This window comes from Aquarana catesbeiana, linkage group LG01, assembly GCF_042186555.1.
Source record: "Aquarana catesbeiana isolate 2022-GZ linkage group LG01, ASM4218655v1, whole genome shotgun sequence".
NCBI lineage: Eukaryota > Metazoa > Chordata > Amphibia > Anura > Ranidae > Aquarana > Aquarana catesbeiana.
In genome coordinates this window covers 825007670-825028317 of record NC_133324.1, presented here as the reverse complement: position 1 = coordinate 825028317, position 20648 = coordinate 825007670, and the positions used below count along the sequence as shown (strand labels likewise).

The 20648-nt window shown below is 42.7% G+C and overlaps 1 protein-coding gene across 5 annotated transcripts in view; it reads right to left on the bottom strand.

Moving 5' to 3' along the window:
• FRYL (FRY like transcription coactivator) overlaps positions 1-20648 on the bottom strand; it is a 460530-nt gene that overhangs the window by 287535 nt on the left and 152347 nt on the right. For 2 of the 5 annotated variants that reach the window (XM_073608467.1, XM_073608468.1), the window contains exon 1: positions 13639-14274. The exons of 1 other annotated variant lie outside the window; for it this stretch is intronic. In XM_073608467.1, coding sequence (XP_073464568.1) covers positions 13639-13840 — 202 coding nt within the window. In that variant the 5' untranslated portion in view covers positions 13841-14274. Of the gene's footprint in view, positions 1-13638; positions 14276-20648 lie in introns of those variants that run through there. 2 more of the 5 variants (XM_073608466.1, XM_073608471.1) reach the window with 2 other exon arrangements.

The following is a 20648-nucleotide window of genomic DNA, read 5'->3' as shown; positions in this document are numbered from 1 at the left end:
AGACACGCCTGGATGAATATCTGATGGGCAGCTGCCTTAGATCTCATCTGCGGTGGTCAAACAGTATATCTGAAGTGAAGCCGTAACCTGGGAGCTCATCACATGTATCTTTACTGTGCAAATCCTGCATCCTCTGGTGTCAGATCTGACCATTCCCATCACTGACTGACCCTTCTCCAGTGTTTCAGACTGACCATCTTAAGACCCCTTTCATACTGGAGGGGCTTTACAGGCGCTATAGCGCTAAAAATAGAGCCTGCAAAGTGCCTCTCCTGTCACTCCAATGTGAAAGCCTAAGGGCTTTTACACTGGAGCGTTGCGCTGGCAGGATGTAAAAAAAAGTCCCGCTAGCAGCTTCTTTGAGGCACTTTAGGAGCAGTGTATACACCGCTCCTAAAGCGCCCCTGCCTATTGAAATCAATGGGCAGCGCCGCTGCAGTGACACTTTGCGGGCACTTCTAACCCCTATTCGGCCATTAGGGGGGGTTTAAAAACGCCATGCTATCGGCTGAAAAGCACCGCAAAAACAACGGTAAATCGCCACTAAAAATGGCGGCGCTTTACCGCCGACGCCTGGGCGCTGTGAGTGTGAAAGTGCCCTAACTGTGCCATTCATCAGAACACAAAAAGAATCGCACACAGCGACTCTGTAATGGGAATTTTATTATGGATCTTAGGGGGGTTTCTGGATGCAGTGGGCCTGTGGTCAGTGGCTGGCTGCAACAATAACCCCCAAACATTGGTGGTCAGTGGCTGGCTGCAACAATAATCTCCCTCACTATTGGTGGTCAGTGGCTGGCTGCAACAATAATCCCCCTCACTATTGGTGGTCAGTGGCTGGCTGCAACAATAATCCCCCTCACTATTGGTGGTCAGTGGCTGGCTGCAACAATAAATGCCCTCACCATTGGTGGTCAGTGGCTGGCTGCAACAATAAATCCCCTCACCAGCATTGATGGTCATTTGGTCATTGGCTGGCTGGAACAATACCCCCTTCCCCTGAAAGTATGTATATACCATAGCTGTGGGATCCACCTGGAATCTGGAAATGACTGTAATAGACACCGCTGCTACAATGATTGCCCCTAGCTTTGGGATCCCGAGCCACGCAGCTGCCTTGCTTTTTACTAAACACAGGAAGTCACGTATGTGACATGGGCACCAGCCAGAGAACACTTTGCATTTTTTCCAATACATGGCACCCATGCCTACCAAGCAACCTCCCGCGTTCGCAAAGCAGCCCAGATGCTTAGAACCCAAAAGCTAGTGGGGAACAATGTGGTAACAGTGCCTAATCCAGTCATTTCTATACCCAAAATTCATATTTAGGAAAATTTTTGCTTTACAACGAAAAAAAAAAATAAGCCAGCATGCATCACAGGCTATACATTGGGGACGATTTACTAAAACTGAATATGGTGCAGCTATGCATAGTAACCAATCAAGTTCTAGGTTTTAATCCCTATTCACATCGGCACGATTTGACATGTCAAATCGCATGCCAAATCGCAGCCTATCCCATAATGGCACTGTCCCACCGATTTCTAAAAGTAGTTCCTGCACTACTTTTGGTGACTTCGGGGGCGATTTCAATTGAAATCTGTGCATGAACCCGCACAGATGTCTTTCAAATCGCCCCTGAACTCACACAGAAATGCGCGTTCAGTGTGAACGTATCCTTATTGCCAAAGCCTAATGACAAAAAGCTGAACTTAGAAGCTGATTAGTTACTATGTACAATTGCACCAGCTTCTGTGTGCACCAGTTTTAGTAAATCTCCCCCATTGAGTCTATATAGACATAGATGGCTTAGCAGGATAAACACAGAAAACGAGGAAGAACACTTTACATAATTGCTGACAGCCCAAATAAATGAAGTCCACAATGGGGTTGTGCATCCAAGCAGAGGAGATCAACTTAATTTGGAAATCTCTTTGGATACGGATTGTCCTTTAAACAGACTTTACCCCTGCCATCATGCAAATCTTACAGTTGTCAAAGTTGCATGACGTCTCCCCAACAATAAATAGAAGGGAAAAGAGTTTATTCTCATTCAATCATTTGCGTGTTTCAGAAGTACATTGCGTACAGCTGGATTACATCAATAGGTTAAATCATCTCCTAACAAGCCTGTTGCTTGGCATATGTTGAACTGGTATCCGTCAATATGTCTCCACGGTGACTGGCTTTGTATTTTAATACTCATAATTCCAATGTTGGTGCTTGCCTCCATCTGTTCTTTTCCACTGCGTTACTTAAAAAGTCATATAAAAAGCAATGCCAGACTGAGTGATTCAGCCAAGGTCCTGTTCCCAGAGAGCGAGCAGAACACAGACAATCTCAGGGGCAAAATAATACACATCTTGTTTACAACGATATGCTGGGAGATGAATGGAATTGCACAAGACGAGGCACTTACTAGCAGGAAATCATACTAAATATTTCAGGATTTTAAAACAAACTAATCACTAAACGCCTGATATTCTGACTATATTTAATTAATTAACCATACTATTATAATATTGCTATTGCTTTTAAATCTTCTTTTGTTTCATGTCCCCAGAAACTTGTAGGACATGTTAGTGCAGGTTGGGATGGTGGACCACAGCCACTTTTCAGTGGAATGCTTATACTTGCAGCTCTTTTTTCACGTTGAACGTTCACAGTAGACTTTACTGGGGAACCTGGAAGTAAATATGGTGGCTGCCATTGTAAATTTCTCCTAAAAATGCTAGTTGCCTGGCTGTCATGCTGATCCATTAGCCTAAACCTTTGGGACACTGAACAGGAACAAGTAAGAATATAAAGAAAGTTCTGACTGCCCTCTGCCTTTGGTCGCCTCTATACCAACCTAAAACCATGCAGTAAGCTCTTCAATAAAGCAAGTTACAATCTTTGTGCCAAAATACCGGATTTCTGCCAAGCAATAAAGTTGGGCTGAACAAGAGAAATCTATTAGTTCCCCTTAAACAGTGTTGCCTGGCTTTTATTTTCAGATCGAAGGAAGTTGAGTGCGGTGTGATAGACAGAACCATCCACGGCTTGAGTTTCAGATGGTTCATCATGAAATAGTCAAAATGTGCTCCTTGTATGGCCAGCTTAAAGTGGTACTTTTTACCTTAAAGTGATTGTAAAGTCTTTCTTTAAAAATAACAAACATGTCATACTTACCTGCCCTGTGCAGGGGTTTTGCACAGTGCAGCCATGATCCTCCTCTTATCGGGTCCCACTTCAGCGCTCCTGGCCCCTCCCTCCTGTCAAGTGCCCCCACAGCAAGCAGCTTGCAATGGGGGCACCTGAGCCGAGCTGCAGGTGTGTTTGTCGATTCAGACATGGAGTGTGGTTTGGCCCCACCCCCTCTCTCTCCTGACTGGCTTTGATTGACAGCAGCGGGAGCCAATGGCGCAGCTGCTGTGTCTCAGCCAATCATGAGGGAAAGTCCCGGACTGCCGAGACACTCGTGTACATCGCTGGATAGAGAGGGGGCTCAGGTATCAGGGGAGCTGCTGCACACAGGTTTTATCATCTTAATGCATACAATGCATGAAGATAAAAAAACTTCTGCCTTTACAACTACTTTAACCTCTCCCCAAAGCACTTGAGAAGGCATTTCTTACCTTAACCTGTCCCCGCCGGCTGAACGCGTATATGCGGCCTCTCGGTAACCTTAAAAAGTCCTTGACTCATCATTATGATTCTATGTTAATGGAACAAACTAAAGACAACTATATAAAAGTTTATGTTTGTAGGTGGGTTTGTGATAATGTGCATGTGAGGGCATAATAGTCCTTTTATTGCCCTGTGTTCGCTTACACCCAAGAAAAGAATAGTACACGGTTTTATAAATTCTGTTCACATTCAATAAAAGTAGACTTTTACTTTATGAGCATCAATCTATATAGCTTACTAAGCATACCGATCCCCTAGTAAAAGGTCACAAGGTACCCGTATATGAGGAAAAGGTGATTTAAAAATGTTCACAGAGTTAACAGAGAGACATTATATATATTTATTGGGTCTCATGCATGGAAGTTTATGAAAGAACTAAACTTTACACTGCATGATGGTTAACTGTTAGCACTTCACAGCACTAAGATCCTCAGTCCAACTACCCAAGGCAACCAGCTTCCCTCTGATATTCATGATCAGTGGTGGTCAACATACTTGATCTAGAGGGCATCAAGGGTGGCCATGGCATCCCCAAAGGCGACAAATGTAATTCAATGAAAGTAATCCTCTAGAAAGTTGTCAGAAACTAAAAACGTATTCAACAGGAAATTGTCAAAGTCTGCAAACATACTATAGGAGTTGTTGGTGGCTGGGAACACGTCTTAGAAGACCGTCAGACAGGAGACACATTACATCCATTACATCCCTTTTACAAATACATCCTTTTACATCTGTGCTCCTTACAACCCTCTTAAATATTAGAAGTACAATATTTAAGATTTCTTTCAGCAAAATCCATAAAAAAAAAAAAAAAAATGGATAAAAGAATACAGATTATGAAAAAGGAAAAAAAGGATGGACAGCAAATAAAAAACGTAAGGGAGTATGAAAGAACTAAACCAAAACATTAACTGCTAGAAGCCAGTCTAAAGAATATTTTTTCTTCACGTGCTTGTGAAAGCATCAAAGGAGATCACGATCTACAGTGGCCCCCATGTGCCAAACAATAAGTGCAAAAGGGCCAAATGTAGCCCTTGGGCCACAGGTCAGGCGCCAGGGTTCTAGTACGTGAAATGCAGTATTCTATTGGTTCCAACGGCAGTACAATCAGTTATTTCTTTAGACCAGGGGCCTCCAAACTTTCCACACAAAGGGCCAGTTTACTGTCCTTTCAGTCAGGGGAGAAAATCTCCCAGGATCGGCATCCATGGAAGTAAACAATGTCTCAGGTATGGTGTTCAGTTGCACAGTACCTGTGATCAGTAGGAGGAATAGCGTCCCATCATTGGCGTCAGTGGGAGGAATAGTGTCCCAATATTGGTATTACCAAGAAGAATAGCGTCTCATCGTTGGCATCAGTGGGAAGAAAAGTGTCCCATTATTGCTATCATTGGGGTGGAAGAAACAGTGCCCCATCACTGCCATCAGTGGGAAGAATAGTGCCCCACCATTGGTTTTAGTGGATGGAATAGTACCCCATCATTGCTATTAGTGGGAGAAATGGTGCCCCATCGTTGGTAAGTTGGGTGGCGTTTTGCATCACTGCTGGTGTCAGTGTTAGGAACAGTGCCTCAAATCAGTAGGAGGAATAGTGCCCCAAGGGCCGTATAAAAGATAGCAAGGGCCCGCATCTGGCACTCTGCCACAGTTTGGAGACTGCTTTAGACCATTCATTCTCAACCAGAGTTTCTCCAGAGGTTTGATGGAACTGTGGTTGACTGACCTCCCATTTGATGGTGCTTTAACAGTTCTGGAGCTAGTGCTACTTGAAAGTGACCACCAGTATGTCACCAATCATCTATTTATGGTTCTGAAAATAGGGCATCCTTCCCACGACTGTACAATGTAAGCAGCATTTATCCCATTGACCCCAAATGAATTGGTTTTAGCAGGTTTCCCCTAGATCTGAAAATTATTTCAGTGGTTCCATGGAGGTGAAAAGTTTAACAAAGGCTGCTTTGGACATTTCATAAGAGCAGGGAATAACGTTTTCAGAAAAGGTTTAATAAATCCTGCAGGGCAATCTGGAATAAGCACCAATCTGTCATAGCAGATACTAGATTCCCTAAGTCTCCTCACACATATTGGACCCTCTATAAAACTTCTGACTGATACAGTCCTTCATCCGTCCATACACTCACCTGCAGTCAACAATTTCTCACCAAACCTACCAGCTTTACTCAGCTGCATTTTGAGTTTTCATTTGCAGATCAGATTTTTGAACTGTTGGGGATTAAGACCTAAATCTGCGGATCTGCTCAGTTTAAACAAAATCCAGGTTTTTGCAGATGCAGCTATTAAACAAATACACTGAATTTCCTGGCCACTGTTTGTTTTCAGATCGCCTTCCTTGTACAACATGTGCATGCATTCTTTCCATTCTGGGACTGTTACAGCATATATGGTTTTCTTCTAGAAATATATGTAAGGCCTCATATGCACACCGGACGTTACAAAAACACCAGTAGCATTAGCTGTAGAAAGTTTTGCAGCATTTTTGTGGTAGTGTTTTTCAGCGGTTTTTAGCAAAATTATACTGCCACAAAAGCTTATGGTTCAAAAATGTTCATAAATGCAGAATAGCCACGTTTTTAAGCTTCTATAAGAGTTAGAGCATTTTTACACCTGAAAAACGCCTCTTCAAACCCACTAGTTTTTTTTTTTTTCCCCAGCCTGAAAACGCTCCTGCCAAGAAATGCTGATAAAAGCTTTTGTGTGCATGAACACATAGGATAAAATGCTTGGGAGTTTATGGTCTCCAAAAAAACAAAAAACAAAAAAAACAGAAAAAAAGAAGCCATCTGTAAAAACATCTAAGTGTGCATGAGGTCATAAGGCTGCATTCATACCTGAGCGTTTGCAGCTCATAAAACGCTCATCTTAAAAGCACCAAAACGCCCAACAAGCAAAATCCCATTCATTTAAATGGTCCCTGTTCATATCTGAGCATTCTGTTGCATGAAGCAAAATGCCTGAAGCTCAAAAAAGTACATGAGCTTCTTTTTAGGCAGATTACAGGCGTTTTTCTGCTTTTTACATTGGTGACCTTTTGACTCGTACAAAATCGTTGCAAAATTGCTGCAAAAAATTGCGGCAAAAACACGTGACTTTCCGCCTGACAACGAGACACTCAGATGTGACTGCAGCCTTATGGAAAAGATCTGAGAGCAATTTATGTATCTCTATAGGCATCTAAATACATCCCATGCAGTTCTTTTATATACAGTGCATCCGGAAAGTATTCACAGAGCTTCACTTTTTACACACTCTGTTATGCGACAGCCTTACTCCAAAATCGATTAAATTAATTATTTTCCTCAAAATTCTACAAGCAATACCTGATATTGACAACCTGAAAGATGTTTGTTTTATATATCTTTGCAAATTTATTAAACATAAAATATGAAAATATGGGGGAGGATGCTGCCCCAGGTGGCCATTTTTTTTTACTAAGACTAAGTTTTTTTTAAGCCATTCAAGCAACTGAGAGTGTCAGCTGACACAGCAGGGTTGGGAGCCTCTCACTGCCATGGGCCCATCGCACGATTTGGCTGTACCTGCCAACTTACCGAATCCCTTAAAGCGGAACTAAACCCTCCTATTATTTACAGCCAAGGAAGCTGCCATCTTAGCCTCTGTTTGATCTGCAGTTGTGATCTGTTAGGACACCAGCTATTTGATGGCTTGACAGTTTGGTTGAATGCACAAGCAAAAGTGACAGTTATTCACGGCATACCTTAAATGTAACAGTTTGGAGGGTTTAATTCTATTTTAATGTAAACTCATCTCTGCAAAAAAAAAAAGTACATCATCGTAATGATATATGTTTCCGTTTGGGGAAAAACTGTGTTTATACAAGCAGGTCCACATGTACAGACTGAACACATATACATAGGCACATTTTTAAATGAATCTAAAGTACCATGAAAGTGAGAACAACTACAAGGTGACAGCCAGGAAAGAATTAAAAGATATACAAACTTCCTGGATCTTAACCTCATGTGGCTTTGGTTCCCCTCGCATACTTAATTCTTACATTGCTCCCACCACATATCATCTGCAGAGCCCCCATGCTTGGCTGTGTGCTGATCAGGGGCGTTTCTAGGGGGTGGCTATCGGGGCTATAGCCCCGAATCTGGGCCCCATAGCCCCGAGTCTCTTGCCGCAGGGTCCCTGCCTAACCAGCGGGTTGCGGCTGCTGCGGCAGGCGGGCTGGCTGCATGAGAGAGGCGGAGGAGAGGAAAGAAGCGAGCTCTTCACAGCCGGGCCTCTTCAGTTTGGGAGCGAGGTGTGGCGAGCAGCAGAGAGATTACATAATCTCACACTGTCCACCACAAATCGGCGCTCTTCCGCCCTCACAGCACGGTCATCATGGAGCTCCGCTTTGCAGCCAGACCCCCCTTGCTTCAATGTCGGAGGTGCAGTAGGGAGCAGCGAGATGACATCATCTCTCACTGCCCACCCCGCATCACCGCTCTCCTGCTCTCACTAAATTGACCAGTGCTGTCAGCCTGCCACCAATGCAGCGTCAATGCACATTTGGTGGCACTGGCTGGCTTGGCAAGTGACAATCCACATCAGTTGGCAAGTGACAACCCACATCTGGTGGCCGGTGACGTGACAATCTGCAAATGGTGGCAAGAGATGTGGCAAGTGACAATCTGCAAATGGTGGCAGGAGATGTGGCAAGTGACAATCCACATGTGCTGCCAGGTGAAAGTGGCAAGCGACAATCCACCTCTGGTGGCAGGTGACGGTGGAAAGTAACACGCTGCATCTGGTGACAGGCGACGATGGCAAGTGACATGCTGCATCTGGTGGCAGGAGATGTGGCAAGTGACACGCCCAGGGCTCCCACTGATTCTGCAGTATGGTGAGTTGAACCACTTCATTATATATTAGAATGTAACAATAGAAATAATGCACTTCAATCACCCTGACAACATATCAACCATTATGCCATGATGATTGATGCGCCAACACCAGCCATCGCCCGTGAAAAATTGCTTACCACTGGTTCCCCCCCCTGCGGGCATGCAAAAAGGTTGGTGACTGCTGTGGGCTCTAGCCCCAGATCTTTTGCAGACCTAGCAACTCCCCTGGTGCTGATCATAGTATTTCTCTACACTAATATAAATGGACAGAACAGGCGACTTGGAAATGTGAGACATATATGTATGTGGTCATTATTTCCAGCAGGGTTTATGTCAACAACCACAATGAGAAGTAAGTAAATGGTCTGAAAATACAAGCAAAGGGATGGATTCTATTCAGTTTTAGGCGCCATGCACACGGCCATGCAGAGCCCATGCAGAGGTCATACAGAGGTCATACAGAGTCCATACAGAGTCCATACAGAGTCCATACAGAGTCCATACAGAGTCCATACAGAGTCCATACAGAGTCCATACAGAGTCCATACAGAGACCATACAGAGACCATACAGAGACCATACAGAGACCATACAGAGTCCATACAGAGTCCATACAGAGTCCATACAGAGATCATACAGAGACCATACAGAGACCATACAGCGCTCAAAGCTTGTGTAATGCCTCCTTTGGGACCCATCGCCACTGTGGGCAGATGCTGTGGGTTTGGAGAATATGTCAGTGCATGTACAGGTGCTTTACACAAACCCTGGCACACAGCCACATACAACAACCTCTTCTTATTCATCTCACTGGCCAGCAGAATGAAGCAACAGCAGGTCCCAGGGAAGTCGTTACACAAGCTATGCACACTGTATAGCCCCTGAACCGCCATGTGCATGAAGCTTTAGTGTTCTGAGGTTATATGTTGTGAATGGTTATCTCCCATATGCTATTTTCCATATCTGATCTCATCTGAACAGGAAGAGGAACCATAAAGTGCCCACATGGGTAAAGCGCAGGCATAAACTGACCCTTAACAAAAATATAAAACAATTATAGGAAAAGGTAATAGAGGATTTATCCAATCACAAGCCATGACCATATGCAAATAAGAATCTAAACGACAACAACAATAACAATAGATCCATTGCCCAATCCCAAGTCACAAACACTGGACAAGAACAAAAGACAATGCAGGAAAACAATGTCTACGTGGCTTGTATACAAGCATTACGAAACGCCTTCTGTCCATGGCACTCCGTCAACTCAAACACGCGGTAGATTACATCCATGAAATCATTCTATGGATTGCTTGTTTTGGCTTTTCTAATTACACAATATAAAGAAATAACCAATTGCACAAAAGTGTCAAGGAAAACGTAAACTTTTTAGGCCTCATGCACACTGGTTTATTTCAAGGGATAAGTTCACCTTTCATAACATGTTACACCCATATTCAGGGTGTAACATGTAACAAGTTATGAATGCACCGGCCCCCCGTGTACAAGGTACGAGCAAAACATCAGTAATCTGCTGATCGCTGGTGCAATGCTTTACAGGCTCCCAAAAAAAAAAAATGCATATTTTTTTTTACCTGCAAAAAAAAGGTGAATTTATTATTTTTTGTCAGAAGGTGAACTTATTCTTTAAACTCGGTTTCTCCTGACAAGAGAAAATCAGTGTTATAAACTTACCCAAGCTGTATTTTTTCAAACCAGGCAAGTTTAGCAGTGTTTGGAGTTTGGACGTTTATTTCATAAACTTTAATTTATTCTGGCCATTGAAATAAACGATGAAGTGTTAAACATGCCTAGCGTTTAGGCGCATTTAGACACATTTTTGTCGTGTTTGGCGCTTTTCTTTCAAAACACTCTAAACATGCAAGGAAAATAAAATACAGCATTTTAGCTTGCACATGATTGGATGATAAAATCAGCAGAGCTTCCCTCATTTCAGATCTACCCCTCAGATCTACAGTGACTGCACTTCCAAGTACAGTGCATTTGTAGTGCAAAGTGGATTTGCCTTTTGTAAATAACCCCCATAGGCTTTTATTGAGTTGAGTTCAGGAGCTGGCAAAAAAATGCCAAAAACTCCTAAACATGAGTTTAGGAGCAGCAGTGTGCATGAGGCCATAAAGGAAAAGTTCACCTTTGGGAACATGTTACATGTTCCACCCATTTTTAGGATGGAACATGTAACATGTTCCCACTACTGCAGCTGATCCCTGATCTGCTGCTTTTGATGACAGTGAGCTGCGATCTCGCTGCCACAATTTTAAAAGAAACGTGCCGTGTGTGGCTCTGCCTCTCAACGCAGCGTTATGGCATGAACAGGGCAAAATTGTTTTCTTGGGTTGATCTATGCAAATCAGTGCAGCTCAACAGATATGATACGAGTGAGCACTAAAACAGCTCTCCGCAATGGAAGAAAGAACAATGTTCCAATGGTCTCAGCTCTTCAAACACATACTCATCAGACGATCCTGTGTACAGATCAAAACAGCAGTAAGAATATAAGAGCTAATCATATCTAAATTAGTAGGCATAATAAAAATAATTATTGTATCATTTCATGCAACTTCCACATCAATAAAGATCCAAGACGACGTAAGTGGTAAGATAGCACAGTGTAGAGAAATGACAAAGACTATTTACAAAGATCAACAGAGCGCGCCCGTCTTCGCATATCTCATCGATCGGCAGAACTTATTGGTAGACGTTCTTTTTCAGATCTGCCAGTTTTAGACGCTGATAAAAGAACTGTAAATGTCCTCTTAATTTTCAATCTGAAAAGCCACCTAAAGCAAACACTTCCCTCCCAAAGCCATGTTTAAGTACAACTGATTGATGAGCTTACAAAAGGTGTACTTTTCCTCACTTGTTTAACATGCAAGCAGCTCACAGCTCAGTTCCTCACTGATCCTGCACGCAAAGGCTGTTTAACTCTGGATTTAAATGAGCAGATATCCACAGATTATTACCATGGGTCTTCAACGCACAGCAGAACTGCACAAAATGCAAATTGATGCAAACACACAATAATAAAAATATCCCATAATAAACTTGCATCGCTGCAAGTGGGATTTTTTCAGAGTTCATTTATAAAAGTAACAAACTGATAAATGAAAACAAGCTTACTCAATACTGCGGTTTTAAGGACCACTATATAGAAGCATAGGCAATTTGTCTTATGTCCTTTTAGCTCAGTCCAAAGTGGTACGACTGTCGCGTCGTACCAGTGTGAACCCGGCCTAATGGGCTGTCGGATGGAAACGACTGTCATCCGATCTGATTCGCTGGATGGGGAACCCATCCGTCTGTTTTTAGCAGATCAGATGTTGGCGGGTATCAGCAGACAGATGTCCACTGACATCCACCGCTCCATAGCGAGCAATGGATGGTCTGATTGGGTCCGACTGAAAAACTGACAGGCGGACTCGATCGGTCTGTCAGTGTAAAAGATGCCTAAGTGCAATGTAACGTATACCTACAGGCCATTGTTAGCTTTGGATAGACAGCAAAGAGATTAAAACACCTGTCAGGTTTTATTGCTGTCTGTGCCCCTGGTAGGGAGATTCAAACTCTATTTGTACTGTTGATTATTATCATTAAAAGGAATATCCAAAATTTTGAATTAACCCAGTAATAAAGAGGAAATCTTCCAACTAGGACACTGGTTCTGGTGACCACCAGAGTATCCCTCACATTGGCAGGATTCCTTTAACTTCCTGTTTTGGCTGTGGGACAGGAAGTGAAGGGCAATCTGTCCAATAGGACACAAATTACACACAAAAGAAAAAAAACCTGACAGGGATTATAGTCATCCCTTACTATATCCAAAATGAAAAAAAAAAGTATTGCCTTTAATTACAGTCAGTAATGTATTTTGCACTTGGGCGTATTACACATGCATTTAGCATGCCTTTTCCCTACACTTACATTCATTTTACTGTGCCATGTCTTTGCATTTAAGCACACTCTAAAATGTAGGAATTGCAGCAAGCTTCTATTTTTTGCCACAGCAATTGCTAATGCACATATGTAAACAGATCTCATTTAAATGAATAGGATTCTGGATGTGTTCTTTCTGGGAATTTACATTTTGCAATTAAGTTCATGAAAATGCATAAGAGTAAACCTAAATCAGATAGACAGTAATAGAAACCAGACACGTGAGCTCACACTTCCCCTCTATATAAACCAAGGAAAACAGTTCATCAGAGTTCCACTTAATGCTGTTATTTTGTGGGTGATGGGAGTTCATTCCAATTGTCTCTTTAGGTTTAAATGTTTTATCATTCATTTTTTGAGCTTTACATTGGGTGATCCATGGTTGTAAACAGAGCTCATTGAAATGAATGTGGTTTTGAATGTGTGCTTTTCTGCGCACTTTTCTGTCCCTGAACTTATACAGTCATAATTGCGAATACTGCTAAGAACAACATCCAACCGCCACGTATTTCAGCCTGCTATTGATACATTGGCTGTATGCTGCACATCTGCCTCCCTTGCAGGCAAAAAAAAAATCCATATTTTACACTGTATGTGCCAAATCACCCATGTGAATGAGCCCCAACGCTGCACAGAAGTGTGAATGTAATACAGGCGCGGGTACACATTCAGCACTTATGAAAAGAGCACATCCCTGCTCTGGAACTTTGCCATTTACTAAGTGTGGGTATTACACAAAGCAATATCGGAAGTAGCATTCAAGCAGTCTGATGCTGCAGTTTGCATTTAAATATTGATGTGATACACAACAAATCCACCTTAGAAGTCTGCGCCAACTGACTAACAGAGAAACCACCAAGATGCGTCAGGAACTCAGGCTATGCATTTACATTCTTGTGTGTACAAGGCCATAGGAATAACGATGATGCTGCCGCAAATCAAAGCAACGTGACCTTACACTATTTAACCGACAGGAGCAAACCAACTTGATTTGGTTGCTATGAGTTTCTGCAGCATCCCAGCTCAGTACATTATCTGATAAATACCCTCAAGGTTTCATGTGTGTATATATATATATTTATCAAAATGAAAATATTAACGAAGACTTATGCAAGTTATAAATCTATAGTACCAAGCCATACCTAGAGGCCTCCTCTTGTATTTGCTCACGATTTGGCCTTGGAAGCGAGTTTCATGATCTTCATCTATGGTCTGTCCTAAAGACAGGAGGCTCACTCTTCGCATCTTCAAGAGTCGGGGTGAACTTTCCCGCATGGTACTCCCTACATCCAGGACCACCTCACCAGAGACAGAAGAGGGTACCACCCATCTTAAAAAATCCATCTCCGATCACATCACTGTCAGATCACAGACAGCTCTGACTGCAGCAGCCAAGGCACAGCAAGGTGTATGTACAGCTTCCTTGAAAAAACATTAAGGTGGACTAGCCTGGTTTGCTTTACATAGTGATGTCACTCTGAACTTGGGTGGTGCCAAACATGAGCAGGTCAACAGCCAGCTGTTGTGAAACAGAAACCATATTTACTGTACAAACTGATAAAACCACACGATAACAGCCCCATAAAAGACGTGCAATATGCTTCGTAAAACACGGAGACTTCATCACTGCCCATATAGCAAGCATACTGCACTAAATTATAAAATTAGAAACTGCAATAGGGTAATATACCAACTGAACTTCACTTTAACTGGAGCATGATAACCCATGAACACAGAGCCAGCAGGGAGGAGTAATAGTCTGTTATAGAAGATAAGCCTTATCGCTTACACACTGCTCCATAGGGCTGAGCTTTCATAGGAATCAACACATACACAGCTCCCTCTATGGACTTAAAGGACCAGAACCCACAAATAATGGCATGGAAGGACTACGCACTTAAATAAATCACTCCCGCAAACCTGAAACTTTCCAATTATCAAATATATATTGTTTAAAGATAGTGATTACCTGCAGATTCCGAAAATTTAGGATACAAGGAAAGGACCAATGCACACCCTACTAAAGAGGCATGATAGAAGAACAGTTCTTTTTGCCAACAACCAATTAAATTCTTCCATTCAAGTCTGCAGCCCCCACAGACTTGTTTTGAGATGCATCATCTAATGTCAGTTGCCCATTTTGCTGGGACCGTAAACTATCAGCTTGGCACAACTTAGTGGAATGAAATGAACACAACTGAAAATACTAATTCTGAGATTCTATTTCACAGGTCCTGCAGCTCTGATCTTAAGGCCCAACTCCGGGCACAACAACAGAAAAAAAAACTTGCAGCAGGACCCCCATACTAGTTAAAGCAGAACTAAACCTAACTTGTCAAAAATTGCAAGCAGGCAGCTCTTTATTGCAAAAGAGACATAAAATTAATAAACACTTACCTACCTGTTTGCAGGTTTCTATTAGATATACACTGAGCTGTACATGTGCAGCTTGGCATTCATGCCCAGCACACTGACTGACTCCGGCATGCACCGAAAGATGTCATACTCCCCCCCCCTCTCAGGACGCAGAGAGAAGACAACAGTGACCAGCGAGGGGTGTAACCACCGCATCATTGGAAGGTGTAGATGCGTATATTCATGGCGTTCAGTTCCATTTTAAATCTAGTGGGTAGACTGAAAGGCTGTATTAATTGCCTGCCTTTTGCTGAAGTAGGGTATCTTTTTCTCCCTGACGTTCCAAGGTGTGGGTGGCCACTCAGCGTCTTTGCGTAAAATGCAGGGCCATTAGCCCTGATGTGCAGGGGGTGAACCTGCGATTGCAGCCAAAAGTAGCTCAGAGGGGAGGCTGTGGGGGGACTGGCAGGTCAGATTGAGGGAGCCTGCCGGAGCAAGGAGGAGGTAAGTAATACAGCCTCTTCTGCTACCCCCTAAAATGAAAAGAAAAGTCTGGGTTATCAGACAAAAAATAAATAAAAAAATTATACATACCTAGGTGTATGCAGCTTCGGTCTGATGCAGCATCTGTCCCTTGCCGGCTCTAAGACTGAGAACTGAGCGATTAAAGGCCGGTGATCGCTCAGTTCTGTGAGCAGAGAGCTGGTGACAGTCAGTCACCGGCTCTCTGCTCTGGACCTCCAGCACTCACTGGAGATCTGGGCAGTGGCTCGTTGAGAGGCTGAGCCAGCTGCCATTTCTGGTCGGGATCTTTTCAGAGCCTAGACCAGCTCTGTGACGTTAGCCCACAGCAGGCTTTAGCGCACGGTCGGCTGAAACTGAGTCACAGGATTGCAGAACGAACTGCACTCCTGTGATCCCCTGGAGAAGTATAGCAAGAAGCCGCACTGTATGGGTCTATGGTGTGCGTCTATTAGCTCCGCTCGGAAGCGCGCCTGCACATGTGCCCCCATAGCAAGTGGCTTCCAATGCTGGCACACAGAAAAGAGGCGGAACTGACAGCGCAGGTGGGGGATCCCAAAAGCAGAGCTAAAGGAGCTGCTCTGTGCAGTACCTTTGTACAGAGCAGGTAAGTATAAAACATTTTATTTTAGAGAAAAAACATTTTTACTTTACAACCTCTTTAAAAGGAGAAGTATGGGGGTTTTTTTTAGATTCATAGTTACCTAGGTGGATGCAGCATCTGACTGATGCTGCATTTGTCCCCCGGCTTCTGCACTGAGAACCGAGCCACGAACACTGCCGATGGCTCGGTTCTCACTCCTCCCCGAGAGGAGAGCTGCTGATTGTCAGCAGCTGTCCTGCTCTGCTCCTCCACGCTCATTGAAGTGCTGAGCTGTAGAGGGGTGGGGAGCGGCCGTCTCAGTCTCTCAGTGGCACACCGAGAGGCTGAGATAGGCATCAGTCCAGGCACCTGGCGGATCCAGACTTCTTAAGTCGGGGTGACGCACTTGCTCAATTGATTCCAGTGACGTCAGCAGAGAGTGGACTTCAGAACTTCAGGACTTTATTTGCCTGGCTGTCCGAGACTTCAGTAGTTTCAAATGCTTACCCTGAAGTAACAGTGACATCATAATTCCTGGTCAGCACACTGGATCGGGAACGGATCATTGGAACAGACCAACGGATCAGCAGAACTTCCAGGGATCTTAAGACCAGCACTGGCCATGATACTTTCACAGCAGATTACTCACCAAGAACAATGAGCACGGAAACATGTGTCTGCTCACATACAACTTTACTGCTGGAACACAACATTATCCAAAAAGAACGCTCACACCAGTGCATTCATGATCATTTAGATCCTTTGAGCTTCTCCATTGAAGAAAGATCAAGCTGACTTGCATTGAAAATTTCAAGCAAATTAGAAAATCTCCCGTCCAACTGTCTGAGGGACTCGTTATTGCCATATAACACTGTAGAAATGTCAGGCTGACTGCAAGCAATGCTTACAATAGGGAGCAGTACTTGCATTTATCAAGCTGCATACAAGCAGGCTAGATTGGCTGTGCACGGGGGACACTAAGATGTCAATGTGAACTAACAGCCATGTTCATAGTAGACACCAGTAATATCCGCCTGTCAATCAAAGCCAGCCTGTAGTTAGTATAGAGAACATGCAATCCTCAGCAGGAAAAGACACATAAACTGTATTTAATGTGTACGGGCCCAAATGTAGCTTTACTTGCCATATCTAGAACACACTATAAGTGCCCTCAGCAGGGGAGACTAGTAATCATCATCATTACAATGCAGTCACACTATACCAATTATCAGTACTAATAGTAATGGAACATCAGACTCTTCAGTGATTGCTGATGAAATAATAAAGCAGGGAAGAAAGAGTACTTGAAGAACAGGCATGGGCAGACGGCCAGGTAGCTTGCAAACAAGAACGTGAGAAGGGTTTCATATTGTTGACTTACAGACACGGATATAATTAGTTTAACATAGACCTCAAATGTTTATCTCAGAAGACATAATAGCCGACAGTGTGCTTCGTGACTCAACGGCTATAAGACGGCTAAAGCTGCAAGCCAATTATTTTGATTCCAAAAAAATTGGAGTGTTTAAAGAAGAACTCCAGAAGCAGCCGAATCATGACTTGTTAGAGAGGAAAGAAATTGGGGGATTTGCAAATTTTAGCAACCTCAGCATTTAGTTTTTGGTGTTTTGTAATTTTAAAAATGTATTTTTGCTATTAGCGCAGCAAAATCTATGGATGCCAGTTTGTTTTTTGCCTGCAGTGATGTACAGAGAAGGGAAAGCCATACATGAATTTTGAATGTTTATATTAATCTTCATCTCCGAACCTGTTAGAGCCGCATGAGCCCCCAAAACAGTAAATGGGGTCCATTTATAAAGCAGTGAATGTGACATTTACTTAAAGTGTTACTAAACCCACAACGGTAATATCAGTCTGTATATGCAGTAAAACATGCTTGTTATAGTCACTGTGGAACCTAAGGGGTTAATCCTCTGCACTGTGTAAAAAGGCTATTTGATCCTGTCTTCTCTCATCTTCCCCTTCTTCTACTGTCCCCAAACCATCTCCTGATAGAACAGAGCCTTGGGGAAAGTTTGGTGTGTATTGCTAGAGTTTTATTTTTTTTCCTAGGAGGGTGCATGGGATCAGCACAAGGCCAATCAGCACTGTCCAGACAGAGGGTTGGGGGTCCTGCAGCCTGATAGGACAGCCAGAGAGAATGAAAACTCTTCCTACAAGCATTAACCAGACACTGATAGAAGTCACAAGACTGTTCTAACTGCTGATAAGGTATTTAGCAGTTTATATTTACTAAAATAATTGCATTCCCATGTTCTGTGTACTGCGAGAGACCAGATATAGTGAATGCAGGCTGCTGGATTTAGTAACACTTTAAAGTCAATATTCCTAGTCAATATGTTTTAGGCTACAGTGCTAGATTCACCTGCAGTGAACGTTTAGTGAATGAGAGATGCAACACGCCATTAGCTCAACGGGTGAAAAGAAATGTGAACGGCCTCAGCCTTGAGCGCCTCCTGAGCCCCGTCTGATGCATTTTGCCCACCTATCAGGGCTTAATCATAGAGACACTTTCAAAGCTTTATAAATATACCCCATAGAAGGCTGCTGTTTCTCAGAGACTGCAGTGGGATATTATGGGGACAGCAGAGATAGAAATAGTGCTTTCTGAATCTATACAAAGACCTTCATTTTAATTTCAGGAAATACATTCATTACAGTTTCCTGTTTGTCCATACATTTTATTTCACCAGATACTAGGAAGTGACCTCAAGATTGAAAAAAATGTCATTCTTAATCCAATAGAACAATCATCAAATCTGGGTTTGTGGATGGGCATCAAAAATGCTTTCAGGCTTCCCTAAATATGCATTTTATCTGATGGAGGATACTGTGGGGTGATAAGTAAAAAGTATGCCAATGTGCAGCCAATGTTGCAAGGACAAAGAGCCCCAGCCAAAATCCCAAGCACCTCTAGATAAGCACCATTTATTGTTAATAGTCCCTAGTTACTCAACACAGTAAATTACTGCAAAGAAACAGTGACCATGCACACTTCAGTACATGCTCCCACAGATACTTGCATATCTGCATATATTCCTACACTTGTGGGTTTATGTACATGTGAACGGCAAACCAGAAAACAGCCAACACAGATCTGCGCCCTAGTTTGGAGAACCACAGTAGATAAGGGTGGAGATCTGTACTGCTTGACCTTTAAGAGTTAAATAATTGGAATAATTGGGATTATTTATTTTATATAATGTATGAAATATTATTCCCAGAAGCTTGGTACTCTTATAAATAATTTAGTTAACAAACATATAAAAATAAAAAATACTCCTGAACCTGCAAAGTCTTCAACACTGGTTGGAAGCCTATGGATCAGACAAGGCATGTCAAACTACTGTGTTTTAGGCCACATGCAGCCAATGTACTTCCTCCATAGTGGGACTTGGGCCAGTTTAAAGCAAACCTGTACATCACACATTCAGCACAAAGCTCTACTTTAACCCTCCCTCACCCCTAGAAATAGATCCTTTACTTCACTCCTCAGGCCATATACTTCTGGGAGCCCAAGAAATTACCCAGGACTATCAGTTATTTATTTTTATTTTTTTATTTCAGGTACTTATATAGCGCCATCAATTTACGCAGCGCTTTACATACACATTGTACATTCACATCAGTCCCTACCCTCAAGGAGCTTACAATCTAAGGTCCCTAACTCACATTCATACATACTAGGGACAATTTAGACAGGATCCAATTAACCTACCAGCATGTCTTTGGAGTGTGGGAGGAAACCGGAGTACCCGGAGGAAATCCACGCAGGCACAGGGAGAACATGCAAACTCCAGGCAGGTAGAGTTGTGGTCGGGATGCGAACCAATGACCCTTCTTACTGCTAGGCTAAAGTGCTATCCACTGCACCACTGTGCCGCCCAGTTATGGAAAGAGTCACTCGTTCATGTGACCGCAATGGGCCAGACAGGGCTGTCACAGAGAAGTGAGAGTTGCTGCTTATACAGAGCTGATTTGGCACTATTCACTGACAGCTTAAAGTGATATTAAAAGGCTTGTTCCCTGTTTTTCTAAAATAAAAAAAAAGATGTTATACTTACCCACTCTGTGCAAGGACTTCCTCTTCTAACCACTTGAAGAACAGGCCAATTTCTGACATTTGTTGTTTACAAGTTAAAATAAGTATTTTTTACTAAAAGATTACTTAGAACCCCCAAACATTATATTAATATATAAAAATAAAACTTTAGCAGAGACCCTTGAGAATAAAATGGCGGTCACTGCAATATTTTATGTCACACTGCATTTGCACAGCGGTCTTTCAAACGCAATTTTTGGGGAAAAACTATACTTCAACAAATTAGAAGAAAAAAAAAAAACGAAAAAAAAAATGTAAAGTTAGTCCAATTTTTTTGTATATTGTGAAAGATGATGTCACGCCGAGTAAATACATACCCAACATGTCATGCTTTAACATTTCACGCACTCGTGGAATGGGCGACAAACTACGGTACTTAAAAATCTCCATAGGCAAAGCTTTAAAAAAAATGGCTATACGTTTACAGTTACAGAGGAAGTCATGCACTAGAATGAATGCTCTTGCTCCAATGATCGTAGCGATAACTCACATGTATGATTTGAACACTGTTTACATTTGCAGGCGCGACTTAAGTATATGTTTTCTTTGGCGCACGAGCACTGAGGGAT